Raw genomic sequence first — 16092 nt, forward strand, 5'->3', positions numbered from 1 at the left:
AAAAAAAATTCTTTTCAATATAGATATAACACATATTTTGAGTCCAGAACAATGTAATTAAACACGTTTTACGCAGTTTCACCATATGACATTTAGAGGGTTACAGATACCATAGTATTTGTATTATTATCTAAATGTAATACAATTGTATCTAAATAAATAGATTTTATCAAATGAAACAATACATGTCAGTTCTGATTCTGATTCTGATTCTGATTATTTTTTAAGGGAAATAATGCACCTGGACATGACCCCTTGACCCATTTACCTTTAAACTTGTCATTGAGAGGAAGTCTTACATTTTTACCAGAGACTTGTTAGTTTACCATGTGTCATCAGGGGATTCACTGGTCAGGGTCACATGATGAGCTCATGATGTCCAGTCATAGTTATTTGGACCCTTCACCAGTGTCAATCCTGTAAATGTACTATGTGGTCACATTATTACCATCTGGTGGCGCAGTATAGCTACAGCAGGAAGGAAGTCAGCCCAGCCCATTTTGTACTTTGGCGTCATTATCAGCAGGTCAGGAAATGTGCACAGACAGATAAACTTTAATGTCCGTTATAATAAATGGGTGGTGCACATGAATCATGCATGTGTGCCAAGTGTATGGTCTAAAATTTACTGTAAATTTACTTTAAATTAAGTATTTATTTGTGGAGTACTTATAATGGTATTTTCTCTAAGTCTTTGTAAATGTTGAAAGAGTTCAAGAATGATCAACATTGAAAAGGTTCGGGTAAGCTTTTTATTGATATTACTGACATGTCAACACAACAGGTTATCAGGAAGTTGTTGGGAATGTGTTACATTTCTGCTAACTTTTGGAATGCGTGATGATGGTTTGGCTCTTTAGTACTCCTCTCCTTCTTCATCCTCGTCTCCCAGGCTGTCAGTGCCCACTTCTTCGTAATCCTTCTCCAGGGCAGCCATGTCTTCTCTGGCCTCTGAGAACTCCCCCTCTTCCATTCCCTCTCCAACATACCAGTGGACGAAGGCCCTCTTGGCGTACATGAGGTCAAACTTGTGGTCCAGACGGGCCCAGGCCTCAGCGATGGCGGTGGTGTTGCTCAGCATGCACACGGCCCTCTGCACCTTGGCCAGGTCTCCACCAGGAACCACAGTCGGAGGCTGATAGTTGATGCCAACCTTGAAGCCTGTGGGGCACCAGTCCACAAACTGGATGCTGCGTTTGGTCTTGATGGCTGCGATGGCAGAGTTGACGTCTTTGGGCACCACATCACCACGATACAGCAGACAGCAGGCCATGTATTTACCATGACGGGGATCACACTTCACCATCTGATTGGCTGGCTCAAAGCAGGCGTTGGTGATGTCGGCGACTGACAGCTGCTCATGGTAAGCTTTCTCAGCGGAGATGACAGGGGCGTAGGTGGCCAGGGGGAAGTGGATACGAGGGTATGGCACCAAGTTGGTCTGGAACTCCGTCAGGTCAACGTTCAGGGCTCCGTCAAAACGAAGTGAGGCTGTGATTGAAGACACAATCTGGCCGATGAGCCGGTTAAGGTTGGTGTAGGACGGGCGCTCGATGTCAAGGTTCCTGCGGCAGATGTCGTAGATGGCCTCATTGTCCACCATGAAGGCACAGTCGGAGTGCTCCAGGGTGGTGTGAGTGGTCAAGATGGAGTTGTAAGGTTCCACCACTGCAGTGGAAACCTGGGGGGCTGGGTAGACGGCAAACTCAAGTTTTGATTTCTTTCCATAGTCAACGGAGAGTCTCTCCATCAGCAGGGAGGTGAAACCTGAGCCAGTTCCTCCTCCAAAGCTGTGGAAGATCAGAAATCCCTGCAGACCAGTGCACTGATCAGCCTGAAATGAAAATTGAGTTAGATTAATTAAAATTGCATGAGGGTGACATAATCAATACTATATAATTCGACATTGTTGTTTTTTTATGTTTTTATATTGTTGTTTGTAAAGTGCACCAACCACACCAAGGCAATTTCCTGTATGTGCAAATATACATTGCAATAAAAAGAATTCTGATTCTGATTCTGATTCTGATTCTGAATAAAATCTGAAATTGACAATTAACCACTCTGACTATCTTCTCCAATATAGGTTAAAATCTTGTTAAATGCAAAAACTAATGTCTCAAAGCATTCACCAGTTTACGAGTCCGGTCCAGAACCAGGTCAATGATCTCCTTGCCGATGGTGTAATGCCCTCGAGCGTAGTTATTGGCAGCGTCCTCCTTTCCTGTAATCAGCTGCTCAGGGTGGAACAGTTGACGGTAGATTCCTGTACGCACCTCATCTGTAAAAAGGACAATTAAAGATGAGAGGAAGAAATATTTATCCAAGTAAATTTCATGTGCACAAGTTTAAATCAAACAAACAATGATGTGGATAAAACTGACCGATGACAGTTGGTTCCAGGTCAACAAAGATCGCTCTAGGAACGTGCTTTCCTGCTCCTGTTTCACTGAAGAAGGTGTTGAAGGAGTCATCTCCTCCTCCAATGGTCTTGTCAGAGGGCATCTGTCCATCAGGCTGGATCCCATGTTCAAGGCAGTACAGCTCCCAACATGCATTGCCCATCTGGGCTCCGGCTTGGCCGACATGCATAGAAATACACTCACGCTGAAGGAAAGAAGGGGGATGAAGGTTGTTATTAAACATACTTTTCCTATCCAGATGTAAATGGGTTACTTTATACATGTGTAGTAGAAGTGCTGACTGTCTCCAACAGTGATAAATTATTAACAATTCATAACATTCACAACATTTCCCTAGTGTGTTCCTTCAATTGGGTTCATAATATCTATGACAAAAAAGATAAAAGAACATAGAACATTGTTTATATTCCCGTACACAATGGTGTCACTGTTCATTGTTTGAACTTCATGTCTTATAACAGTCTTTTGTCTTCTCTCCACTGAGGAAGCGTCTTAGTGGACAAAGACACATTGACTGCTCATCACTGTCTGCATGTTTGTTGAAGCCTCCACAGGCACGGCAGCATTAGAGTTACAGTAAAACACACAGCTACAAAGATGAAATGCAGCTTTGGTTGTATCTGCAGGGTTAGGGTTTATATACATACATGTATATATGGAACATAAAGTAAGTCGGTATGTGTATATGACAGGACGTCAATGACTCAACAAAAAGCTTCCCCCACTTCCCCATCCTGTATGTCCTCCCTGTCCTCACTCCTCCCTTTTGTGCCTCTCTCCTCCCGATCCTGTCCAGCTGCATAGATCTATAACAGTCAGGGATATCTCTCTTTCTCTCTCTCTCTCTCTCTCTCTCTCTCTCTCTCTCTCTCTCTCTCTCTCTGTCTGTCTCTCCTCCTCCTCCTCCTCCTCCTCCTCCTGCCCCGCTCCACCGTCTCCTCCTCCTCCCCCTCCTCCGTCTCCTCCTCTCTCTCGAACAAAACCCCTAACAGCTGCAAAATGGCTGCCAAGTAACTCATACTGCATTGGCCTGACCACTCCTATTTTCTCTTCGTCCTATCCATCCCCCGGCTGCCACGATTACCCCGGTCACTCCCTGGAAGCCACAAAAAGTCCTCAATCCCTCACAAACACACAATTGCAATACCATTTACTTCTTCTCCCGGGTTACATTTTTCTTGTTTTTATAATTAGCTGTAATATATCAAACAAGTATAAATGTTTAAGAGCAGTCAAACTCTTTAAGTGTCCGTCGTCTGACCCTGACGGTTGAGTCTGATTACATAAATTCAGCTCAAACTACCACAGTCATCTGACAGGATAAAGCTGCTTTCCTCTCAGTAACCCCCCATCTCCACAACAAGAGGCCTTGTGAGTATAACACAGGCCTGCTATTGTCCTCCATCTAAAGCTGAGAAGCAGAGACCAGGGTAGGATGAAGTTAAGATGGTGAATGGAATCTCAAGGCTACGTCACCGGCCGAGCAGTTACTCACCATTGTGTCTGCTTGTCCTGCGACTGACGTTGAGGATTCAGACTCAGGGCAGAAGTGTGGAGGAGAGGGAGAGTCAGGGTTTATATAGGCAGGGAAGTGGAGGGGGCAGGCAGGAAACCACAGCAGGCAGCTGCACAGCTCATTGGCGGAAGGGAGCAGCACTTAGAAAAAAATAGAAAGAAAATAGGTGGGAAGTCCCTTTTACTGTGTCATGCCATCCACCCTGACTTTTATCTTCTTTGTCTTTCAGTTGGAGATTAGAGGCCTATGTGTAAGAACCTGCCCTCCGCCCTATTTTCTGAACTTGCCCGTGTTTGTAAGTGAAAGAGACTCTGTTCATATATTATAAAAAAAGGGTTCAGTTTGTGTATTCTCATCCAAAGCTGCAGTGCATTTTTATTCAAGGGGATTGACCAAGAACGTGTAAAAGGTCGCCTCCGAACATTTCTCAACATACAGTATATCCATATGAAACAGACTGGGGGCTAAAAGAGTGATTATACTAATCTTATACATGCATCTGCACCCACACACTCATCAGCAGAGACCAACCTCTGTCTGTATTTAATAGTTAAATGAAGAATAACACACGATGGAGCCTGAATGTAAGATCTTTATTGTTGATTGTCAAATGCAAAAAATACATATTTGAATGGTGAGATAATAAAATGGTGAGCTGGAGGAACAGTTAAATCATCTCATTCAGAATACACAGGAGAGCGATCACATTATAGTCACACAAAAAATGTAATTCTGAGGAATGTCAAGAACAGTTTTCTATTTCTCTTTGTACAACTTTTCAGCGGCGCTCTCAGGATCACAGAGATATTATTCACACAGCAACTGGGATCCTATTGTTCCTGCAGAGCCCTCGCTGGGTATGAGCTACACAAACAACACCCGTCAGTGAGTTAGTCAGTTATTCTCTGTCTCTTGCACTCACAAAGTCACAGCTGAATGGCATAAAGAGACTGACGCTCTTTCATAACTTACATTCCACATGTAGAGGGATAGTGGGGGGAGGTGCACAAATGGGAGGGTTTGGTCTGAGTCTCTCATTGTGAAACTGCAGTAATAAAAAGGCCCGAAACAAAGATATGTCTGATTTTATTTTAATACACTTTTTTCAGCACAGTACCATGAGAAATGATTCTATTAAATGTTTTCCTTGTTTTGACACCCTTTCACAGATATTACGTTTAGATAATATTTTGGATAGGGTTTGTCAGGAGAATAAGAGAGATAAGGACAATGGATATCACAGAATCTTATGATTTGATAATATTAGGGATTTGTTAACAGGTTTGTCTTGACTACTAACACCAAGTGACCAATTTTAAAAATATGCATATACTGTAAATCAATCTACTTGGGCAAAGATCAATATTCTTCTCCATCATCCTCCTCTGCCATGTCATCAGCACCCACCTCTTCGTAATCCTTCTCCAAGGCAGCCAGGTCTTCCCTGGCCTCTGAGAATTCCCCCTCTTCCATTCCCTCCCCAACATACCAGTGGACGAAGGCCCTCTTGGCATACATGAGGTCAAACTTGTGGTCCAGACGGGCCCAGGCCTCAGCGATGGCAGTGGTGTTGCTCAGCATGCACACGGCCCTCTGCACCTTGGCCAGGTCTCCACCAGGAACCACAGTCGGAGGCTGATAGTTGATGCCAACCTTGAAGCCTGTGGGGCACCAGTCCACAAACTGGATGCTGCTTTTGGTCTTGATGGCTGCGATTGCAGAGTTGACGTCTTTGGGCACCACATCGCCACGATACAGCAGACAGCAGGCCATGTATTTACCATGACGGGGATCACACTTCACCATCTGATTGGCTGGCTCAAAGCAGGCGTTGGTGATGTCGGCAACTGACAGCTGCTCATGGTAAGCTTTCTCAGCGGAGATGACAGGGGCGTAGGTGGCCAGGGGGAAGTGGATACGAGGATATGGCACCAAGTTGGTCTGGAACTCCGTCAGGTCAACGTTCAGGGCTCCGTCAAAACGAAGTGAGGCTGTGAGTGAAGACACAATCTGGCTGATGAGCCGGTTGAGGTTGGTGTAGGACGGGCGCTCAATGTCAAGGTTCCTGCGGCAGATGTCGTAGATGGCCTCGTTGTCCACCATGAAGGCACAGTCGGAGTGCTCCAGGGTGGTGTGAGTGGTCAAGATGGAGTTGTAAGGTTCCACCACTGCAGTGGAAACCTGGGGGGCTGGGTAGATGGCAAACTCAAGCTTGGACTTTTTGCCATAATCAACGGAAAGTCTCTCCATCAGCAGGGAGGTGAAACCTGAGCCAGTGCCTCCTCCAAAGCTGTGGAAGATCAGAAATCCCTGCAGACCAGTGCACTGATCAGCCTGAAAGGATATTGACTTACATTTATTAAAATTGCATGAGGTCTACATAATCAATACGAATGTATAAAGTCAGTGTCTAAATGTGTTGGTTCCCCTTTTCTTTCTTCTTTTCTATTAAAACTAAGGCCAAGGCAAAATTGCTCTTGACAGACGTCAACCTCTTGTGGATTGTTAAACCTCACCAGTTTTCGAGTGCGATCCAGGACCAGGTCAATGATCTCCTTGCCGATGGTGTAATGTCCCCGAGCATAGTTATTGGCAGCATCCTCTTTTCCTGTAATCAGCTGCTCAGGATGGAATAGCTGACGGTAGGTTCCTGAACGCACCTCATCTAGACAACAAAGGAATTACATGCCAATGAATTTAATGAATGATTAATCCCATACTTGAATCACACTTATCAGCTTTATATTGAGACGTTCCACATTGAACAAAGGAATCTTTGTTTTTTATGATGTCGAGATGATTATCAACTGCAGTTCTTCCCAGATGTTTACTTCTAAAATGAAACATTTTAGTTTTATTTCCAGTCCAAATTGTGAAAGGAAATTGAACTGAATAATTGCATTGCAACATCCAATCTGTGTAAGACATCATCAGATATTTATTTAAATGGCACTGACCGATGACAGTAGGCTCCAGGTCAACAAAGATAGCTCTGGGAACGTGCTTTCCTGCCCCAGTCTCACTGAAAAAGGTGTTGAAGGAATCATCTCCTCCTCCAATTGTTTTGTCAGTGGGCTTCTGTCCATCTGGCTGGATCCCATGTTCCAAGCAATACAGCTCCCAGCATGCATTGCCCATCTGAGCCCCAGCTTGGCCCACATGAATTGAGATGCATTCACGCTGTAAAGAGTGACCCAGTCTGTTCGGTTAACACAAGTATCCGTTTACGTTCTTTTTTTCTGCTTCACAAAATCTTTTAAACCTACTTACTAATTGTCATCGAATTGCTCAATATCCCACACTTTAGTTTGGACCCAATATTCTATCAATATTAAAAGTTGAACGTAAGTTTTGCCCCGTCAAACTATATCTTACCATGGTTTAGTTCTCCTCTCCAATGTCCAGGTGTCGGGAGGAAGATGTATCACTAAAGGCAGTGGTGTGACCTATTGCTTATATACCTGCAGCTTAAGGTGAGAAGTGATTTGATCTGAGCTGTAATCAGAGAACCTACTGATGAGGCCAGGATAAGATCATCCGCTTGAGTGACATCGATACATTACAATGCAAAAGGAGGTCACCACCCAAAACATTGTGCGAGTGTGTGAGTGTTTTGTTCAGGTGTGCACATCAGGTTTTTCCCACCAGAAGGGAAGTTAACTTAATGTAGTTCTACATGGCAGGTTCTAATGCCTGACTTTATGTGGTAGTTTATGATGGGATAAGAAACTCCTGTTTTTTTTGCAGTTACCTAACTGCATCCCAGTCAAAGAGCTGGGTACTGATTTGGAAGAAAGTTGAGTTGAGGAAAGATGAAATGCAGTTAGCAGCAATAACCTTGTTGATGATACAATGACATGGCTCGAGGGCAGAACACTAACCTCAAACCAGTCAAACCACTTTCCAGCAGACATCCGCTGTGATATAACAGTTTCAACCCCGCAGGATGTTGATTCAGTAAGATCAGTAAAAAGCCTTCACACACAAACTATACATGACTTCCTCCTTGCTATAATCATCTTTACCTATCACAACATGCAGAGTTATTTTCACTAAAAAATACAAACAGAAGTTATAATGAACAAATAAATTAACACAGCTATTCACTATTTTTGTTTCTCTCCTGAGGCTGTGATGCTCATCAGCAACAAACATGGTAACTGATAAAGTTATATATTTTCAATATCATATTAGTGCTTTACATCACTTGCAATATGTCATGTAATGTAATATGTAATAGTAAAGATGGGATGGTTCATGCGTTCATTTATAAACTTTAAGATGCAATATATAGAGCAGGGCTATATGCTGAAATATCAACAGGGAAACACACACCATGCTGTTGTTGTCTTCTGTTGTTGTCTTTTGTGACTCTTGTAAAGGTCTGACCCACTTTCATTGTTAGACAGCATATGAAGGTGCCCAGTCCCTCACAATGAAACCTTTTTACAAATGGCTCATAAGAAAGAAAGAAAGAAAGAAAGAAAGAAAGAAAGAAAGAAAGAAAGAAAGAAAGAAAGAAAGAAAGAAAGAAAGAAAGAAAGAAAGAAAGAAACTGAGGTAAAGAGACTCACAAGAGTTATATTATTAACAATATAATTAACAAAATAATATTTGCCATTTTATTAAAAAAACTACCAAGTATAGTTTATACCACTGTAATTTTGTATAAGTGCTCACTTCACACAGAAAGCAGGAGAGCTGAAGGTGGACATAAATACTAAAGCACTTTGCAGGAGCCACTGCAGTGACTCCTTCTCACAGTGTCTGTCTCCCTCTGTAACTCTGGTAAAGCAACTACGACCTCTAGCTTTCAAAAAGTTTAAGAGACAGCAACATACTCACTGAAACTCCAGTCTGAGTCTGGATTGGTTTACAGGATGTCTGTCCCTCCCACCAACCACCCACAAGGAAATGGACTGCATAGGCGTGGCCCTGACCACACGCTCGACTTGCAATTTGTAATTTCAGCTGAAACAGCCCTTCGGGTCTGGGCATAAATAAGAGAAGAGGTCTCTAGAAAGAGATTGGATTGGATTGGATTTCCCATGTATAGCTAAAGTGATGGGATGGACTCAAAAATCAATACAAGGCAGTAAAATGTGTAGAATATGCACTGACAAATAGCAGGGGTGAATTTGAAATTAAAGATAGTGTAATTCTCTACCATTAAACTACTGAGAGTGCAGAATACCTAAATTCTAAATGATCATCATGTGAGGAAACTATGTTGTATACTGCTGCATATCAAACAATAACACAATAATGCAACTAATGATTTAGAACCCCGTAAATTAGAGAGTGAGGTTAATGTATTTATAATAATAACAATAATAATAAAAATAAATGGGCCCTTTATGGATGAAATGACAAACTGAAAAGTGTTTTGTGGAATCAAACACTTCAACCACCCCTCCTTTAGAATAGTGGTGAGTAGAAAATGTGTGAATTTTCATTTTTGGACAACTCATCCCTTTAAAAGGTCAGTGTGTAGAATTCAGTGACATCTAGTGATAAAGTTGAATGTTGCAGCTGAATTCTTTTCACCTCACCCTCTCATTCACACTATTGAGATTATCAATAGGATTATTTTATATAATAATCGGCTGTGGCTGAGGGGACAGAGCGGTTGTCCTATACAACCTAAAGGCCAGCAGTTCGATCCCCAGCCTTCCCCATCCCGGGAGTGTCCTTGGGCAAGATGCTGATCTCTGAATTGCCCCTCATAGAACAACAAAGTGCTGCTAATAGATGGAATGTAAGTGTGAATGGGTGTAAAACTGTACTGTAAAGAGCTTAGAGTGGTCATCAAGACTAGAAAGGCGCTATATAAAACCATTTACCATTTACATTTCACCTAAATCTTACACTCTGGACCTTTAGGCCTCTTTTTAATTAACCTATATTTTCTTGATAGCCAAATCGAACAAGTAAAATTGAACAACAAAAAAAAAATAGATCCCTTAAAGCAATGCCATAGTCATGAAATTAACATTGGGGGAGACCTAAATCTCGAGACTCATTGTGAAGTATTTTTTGTTATTTAAAACAATGTTCTATACTGTATTGTAAGTCTAATTGGTATTATGAACAAGTTTATGGGGGGGGGGGACGTGACTATTATGATTACTGCCCTGCTTTAAATAAAACTTTAATCCCTCCTGTCTCTCCCTGTGGCCTCATTTGCTTTGGATCAACTCCCCTGCTTAGAATGAAACAAAAAAAAAAAAAAAAAAAACTGTATGTGTGCCACGGCCCGCGCGCTCACCGTGCGCGCCCCCGTCAGGTGGATGTCAGGTGGGCGTGGTGTGCAGAGTCATATAGTTTAAACTGCTCCCCACACCAGCAGGCGCTACTCAGTCTCTCCGACCTCATAGACGGCCGCAGCGAGAGGACACAGACACAACTACAGACACAACTCCAGACCCGCTGCAGGACTTTATACCGACAGGCAACAATGGTGAGTGTGACTTGCAACACAAGTTTTTTCCGCTGCAAAGTTGGATTCTTGCGCGTGGAGGTGTCCCTTGGGGCCATGTTGTTTGTGGTGGTGCGACAGAGACAGGATTTGCATGCGCAGGGGATAATGCGCCACACCGAGGGGGTGACGCAGCAGCAGCAGCAGCAGCAGACCAGACCCCTGTGACAGAAATAGACCCCCTGCCTGTCAGTGTCTCTCAGTAGAAGCTGAGCTCGCTGTGAGTCTGTGTGAGCAGGTGCTGGTGGCTCGTCTACATTTACAACACATCAGCACAGAGAGAGAGAGAGAAACCGATGATGTGCTGTGAACTCAATAATAGTTTTTTCAGATTGTGCACAGGAGCAGTGCTTGATGGTGACAAACGGCAGTTTTAGAGGAGTCTTATGTGGAGCCTCATCTTTAAAGGCCAGACTGGGGTTAGGTTAGGTGTGTGTGGAATTTAGGTGTGTCTCCTACAATGAAAAGAGCGAAATGACAGAGCAGGAAATATGTTTCCCTCCAAAATCTAACAGATCTGATGCTTCAGATCAGTGTGGAGGGAAAACCAGAAGTGACATGAAGGTGCACCACAAGGCTCCGGGCTTTCAGCAAGTGGGATTGTTATTTATAGCAAAATGGGACAAGTGAAGTTAAACTCAAGTAACCTATGACTTATACCATGCTAAGTCTAATGTTACACGTACACACTTGTCTCTCTCAAGGTGTGAGGACACTCATTGGCTTAATGCATTCTCTAGCCCCTTACGCTAACCTTAACCATCACAACTAAATGCCTAACCCTAACTCTAACACTAAAGCCAAGCCTTAACCCTCGACAAAAGCAATTTAATTTGTGAGGAACCGTAAAAATGTCCTCACAATGATCGTATAGTACCGAGATTGGCCCTTATAACTATAGATAGACATGCCCACACAGACACACACACACACACTCACAAACACTCTCTAAAGTTGCGAGGACACTCATTGGCATAATGCCTTCCCTAGACCAACCTCAACATAACAACTAAATGCCCAATCCTGACTCTAACCCTAAACCTAGTTCCAGCCTTAACCCTAACCCTAAAAGTCCACACCCTCAAACAGCCCTTTTGAATTTGTGAGGACCAGTCAAAATGTCCTAACAAATTCAAAATGTCCTCACACCACCATCCTCTTCTGTTTGCGCAGTGTAGTGTAAACACAGCCCGCTGGCTGTCAGTACTGCCTCACTGCAGTCTTTGTGTACAGAGTAAACTACAACAGTATTCCTGCCTTCATCAAATAGTGCTGCTGCATAAAGTCTTGTTTCTGTCTGGTTCACGCGGCGCGCCCACTTTGCGTGCAGGGGTATAATCTTGATGCCAGCGCGTGTGCAGAAGTGCAAATTTATCTTCAGTGGGATGCAAAACAAACCTGTTATGAAAAACAGGGGTGCTAGGAAATGTTAGTTACAGCATATCGTGTGCGTGTGTGGCTCTAGTCAATTCTTTACGCATCGATGGAGCCCGGAGATGACTGTGCACAAATGCTTCCCTGGAGAAGGTCTGCCAAAAAATGGGATAAACCATATTGACCCTCCAAGAACCATCGCAAACTGTTAAATGGTCATTAAAGCTCTTTTTTCGTAAATGACAAACTTTAAGAAGAATTTATGAAATTCAACTACGCAAAAAGCCATTCGTCCGAAATGATTTAAAACAAAGCGACATCTCAAATGCCATGAATAATCTCTCTTTTTCAGAATAATAGATGTTTCTATAACACAAAGTGAGCAAAATGTGAAGTGGATGTATAAAAAACCACTAAATATGTTTTAGTTTTGGCTTGGAAAAGAGTCCTTTTAAACTTTTTTCTATCCTCGCCTTGTCTTTATGACACATTCTCTCTGTGTTCCTGTTACAGAGGCTGACAGTGATGATGGGCTATTAAGGGATCTCTGTCCCGGTGTCTGCTGACCTGATAAAAGCTTTTAACAAATTAATTGGTCTCCTTTTCCCCACCATCATTAAACCTTTCCTGTCTCCCGATCCAACTCTGACCGGATGCATCAGTTTTAATCACCGACAAAACAGGAATCTCAAGTCCGTGGGGTTGATCCTCGTACTCGTCCTCGATTGTCGTCATACGCAGACGCACCCTAGACAGGTTTTAGGGGAGAGAAAAACGTCTTTGTCTTTGAGATCAACTCTGCATTTATTCTCACTTACTCATCCTCATAGTGATACAAAAAAAGTCTCTCAGTTTTAACATTTAATGAATTATCGCCAATGTTTCTTAACATTTTAAAAAGAAAGGAAGTGTAAATCTGCCAGTGACCCGCTATTTTAGTGGCCTGCCTCAACGGTCAGCCGGAGAGGTGTCCGGTTAGCATGAGCAACCTAAAATAGCTGCTGCAATGAGCTCTGCTAACCCAGTCCGGTTTTGGGAGGATGACCGTGTCTCTTTGAATATGGTTTAGGACGAAGAGTTGGATACTTGACCTGAAGCACTAGTTTGAGGAAAGCCCAGTATATATGTTTGTATTCAGGTCAACTTTATATGATAAATCCTAAACGCTCAGTTATTCTTTGACCTCAACCTCCATTTTGGTTTATGAGACTCTGTCACATGAATTCCAGTGACAGCTGCAGAACATGTGACGATTTCCCCAAACATGTTTACTTCCACCTAGTGGCTGTGTTTGTGGATCACTCCTTCCCACAACAGTTGCTTTGGCTGTGTTAAATCTGATTTATATCTGATAAAACCATTGTGTTAACATTTTGCAATTCATAGCAAATCCCCTTTTTGAAAGTGCTAGAAAAGAACAGCAAACATTAGTTCCCGGTGTTCAGTCTTTTTTACCCTCTCCTCTTCTTCTCCTCCAGCGTGAATGCATCTCTGTGCACGTGGGCCAATGTGGCGTCCAGATGGGGAACACCTGCTGGGAGCTCTACTGTCTGGAGCACGGCATCCAGCCCGACGGCCGTATGCCGAGCAACAAGGCGGTGGGAGGTCACGACGACTCCTTCACCACCTTCTTCAGCGAGACCGGGGGGGGGAAGTTCGTCCCTAGAGCCATCTTCGTTGACTTGGAGCCCACAGTCATCGGTCGGTAATGATTTGGAGTGAAACATTGTCTGGTATCAGGAAATATTTCTTAGGATGATGGTATCATCTTTTGTGGCTCAATGAGGCGGATGTGTTGTATCACCATTGCAATATGTCAATTTTTTTTGTTAAAATTATCCTTATTATTCCATTTATCTAATTATCCATCGGAAATTGTCAGTAGCCTCCACAACATATAGGACCTTAAAGCTCATTTCACTTATTTTTTTAAATTAAGTGTTTGAAGACTGTCTATAGTTAAGGCTGAGCGCTTGGTATTTTCCTGAACTCATTGACCCTAATTGTCAATCAGGAAAGCAGTTGCCTCAATCTAAGTGCTAGTGTGTTTTAAAGACGATGTAGTTAACAGTACTTGTCAGCATAAAGCAAACTATTTAGACTGAAGTAAATATAAAGTTCATTTCCACATGTTCCCCTTTCATCCCTTTCTGCACTTATAGCACTTGAATAAGTTTTTCAACTCTGGCTTTTGCCTTGAATTTTTCCAGATGAGGTGCGCACAGGAACGTACCGCCAGCTCTTCCATCCCGAGCAGCTGATCTCGGGAAAGGAAGATGCAGCCAATAACTACGCTCGTGGACACTACACCATCGGCAAGGAGATCATTGACTCTGTCATAGACAGGATCCGTAAACTGGTAAGGCACTTTATGGGTAGCTGCCAAGTTTTTTATCTTAAATTCACATTCGATGATGTTTTCTTTTCTTTTTCACTTTAAAGAGGATTCATACAATTAACCCCCCATTTCATAGCTTCATTGTTCAAGGGTTGCAGTTAGGGGCTGATCACAAAATATAGATACCCTCAAAAAAAATCTTTGCCGAAAACAACCCTCTAAAACCTGTTTTGTTTTCTTAAGAGAGTTTTCCAAAACACTTGGATTTCTCATTTCTTTCATTGCTTTCATTGCAATTCCCATAAAGTTCATGAACATTTAAGAAAACACTAAGGCCCTCCCTTCACCCCTTCAGGTCAGCAGAAACATTGTCTTCCAAGTATTTCAGTGACATATCTTGAAATCCATTACAGAAAACGTGCACATGTCTTAACCGACTCTAAAGGTAGAAGCATGCAAACGTTGCACCTTGTCTTAAAGGTATATACGCACACGCAAGTTGCGTCAGGTCCAAGCGTGTTAAGACAGGTGATCTTTCAGGCTTTCTCCTTGAAGCCCTGAACACCTAAACGTCATTCAAAATGTCATAATCACAAACATCATCATTAAAAGAGCTTACGCTTGTATATGACCTGTATGAAGCCGTCTCAGTCTCTTGTTATTCACGTGTTTGAAATCACCTTTGTGTCTGTAGGCTGATCAGTGCACCGGTCTCCAAGGCTTCCTGGTCTTCCACTCATTTGGTGGAGGCACTGGCTCAGGTTTCACCTCCCTGCTGATGGAGAGACTCTCTGTTGACTTTGGCAAAAAGTCTAAGCTGGAGTTTGCCGTCTACCCAGCCCCCCAGGTTTCCACTGCAGTGGTGGAGCCTTACAACTCCATCTTGACCACTCACACCACCCTGGAGCACTCCGACTGTGCCTTCATGGTGGACAACGAGGCCATCTACGACATCTGCCGCAGGAACCTTGACATCGAGCGCCCCTCCTACACCAACCTCAACCGGCTCATCAGCCAGATTGTGTCTTCAATCACAGCCTCACTTCGTTTTGACGGAGCCCTGAACGTTGACCTGACGGAGTTCCAGACCAACTTGGTGCCATACCCTCGTATCCACTTCCCCCTGGCCACCTATGCCCCAGTCATCTCCGCTGAGAAGGCTCACCATGAGCAGCTGTCAGTTTCTGAGATCACCAACGCCTGCTTTGAGCCAGCCAATCAGATGGTGAAGTGTGATCCCCGTCATGGTAAATACATGGCCTGCTGTCTGCTGTATCGTGGCGATGTGGTGCCCAAAGACGTCAACTCTGCCATCGCAGCCATCAAGACCAAACGCAGCATCCAGTTTGTGGACTGGTGCCCCACAGGCTTCAAGGTTGGCATCAACTATCAGCCTCCGACTGCGGTTCCTGGTGGAGACCTGGCCAAGGTGCAGAGGGCCGTGTGCATGCTGAGCAACACCACCGCCATCGCTGAGGCCTGGGCCCGTCTGGACCACAAGTTTGACCTCATGTACGCCAAGAGGGCCTTCGTCCACTGGTATGTTGGAGAGGGAATGGAAGAGGGGGAGTTCTCAGAGGCCAGAGAAGACATGGCTGCCCTGGAGAAGGATTATGAAGAGGTGGGCATCGACTCGTTTGACGATGATGAGGAAGGAGAGGAATATTGAACAGGCTCAGCTGCCTTTGCCAAATACTTACATGCACAAATTGAGTTGTTATGAATGTTATGTTGGTCCAAATCTAGAAGTATTTGGTTATTTACGTTTTTTCATTGTAAAATCTGACTTCAGCCTAAATGTCTGAAGTGATATCTTCCTGTGCCATGAAATTATGTTATGTTTGAGATCTGTGCTGTTGCTCAGTTAATTTTACTCCCACATAGATTGCCTTCTGTTTGTTTTTTTATCGAACATTAAATTAATTTGAAAACTGATTCAGACTCAAATGATTTTGTTTTGAAC

General features: G+C 43.4%; 2 protein-coding genes across 2 annotated transcripts; one reads left to right on the forward strand and one right to left on the reverse strand.

Annotated features, from left to right (window-relative positions):
• Positions 1 to 738: 738 nt before the first annotated feature.
• LOC133967079 (uncharacterized) lies at positions 739 to 7092 on the reverse strand. Its single transcript, XM_062402293.1, has 7 exons — positions 6897 to 7092; positions 6456 to 6604; positions 5307 to 6273; positions 3919 to 4079; positions 2385 to 2607; positions 2133 to 2281; positions 739 to 1834 (listed from the first exon to the last, which is right to left on the reverse strand). Exons 1-7 carry the CDS (start codon positions 7075 to 7077, stop codon positions 857 to 859), a joined length of 2808 nt encoding a protein of 935 aa, XP_062258277.1. The 5' UTR covers positions 7078 to 7092; the 3' UTR covers positions 739 to 856.
• A 3152-nt stretch (positions 7093 to 10244) lies between these two features.
• LOC133966977 (tubulin alpha chain-like) lies at positions 10245 to 16064 on the forward strand. The gene is made up of 4 exons (XM_062402117.1): positions 10245 to 10399; positions 13270 to 13492; positions 14002 to 14150; positions 14824 to 16064. The coding sequence occupies exons 1-4, from the start codon at positions 10397 to 10399 to the stop codon at positions 15796 to 15798; spliced, it is 1350 nt and encodes a 449-aa protein (XP_062258101.1). The 5' UTR covers positions 10245 to 10396; the 3' UTR covers positions 15799 to 16064.
• Positions 16065 to 16092: the final 28 nt, after the last annotated feature.

This window comes from Platichthys flesus, chromosome 13, assembly GCF_949316205.1.
Source record: "Platichthys flesus chromosome 13, fPlaFle2.1, whole genome shotgun sequence".
NCBI classification, from domain to species: Eukaryota; Metazoa; Chordata; class Actinopteri; order Pleuronectiformes; family Pleuronectidae; genus Platichthys; species Platichthys flesus.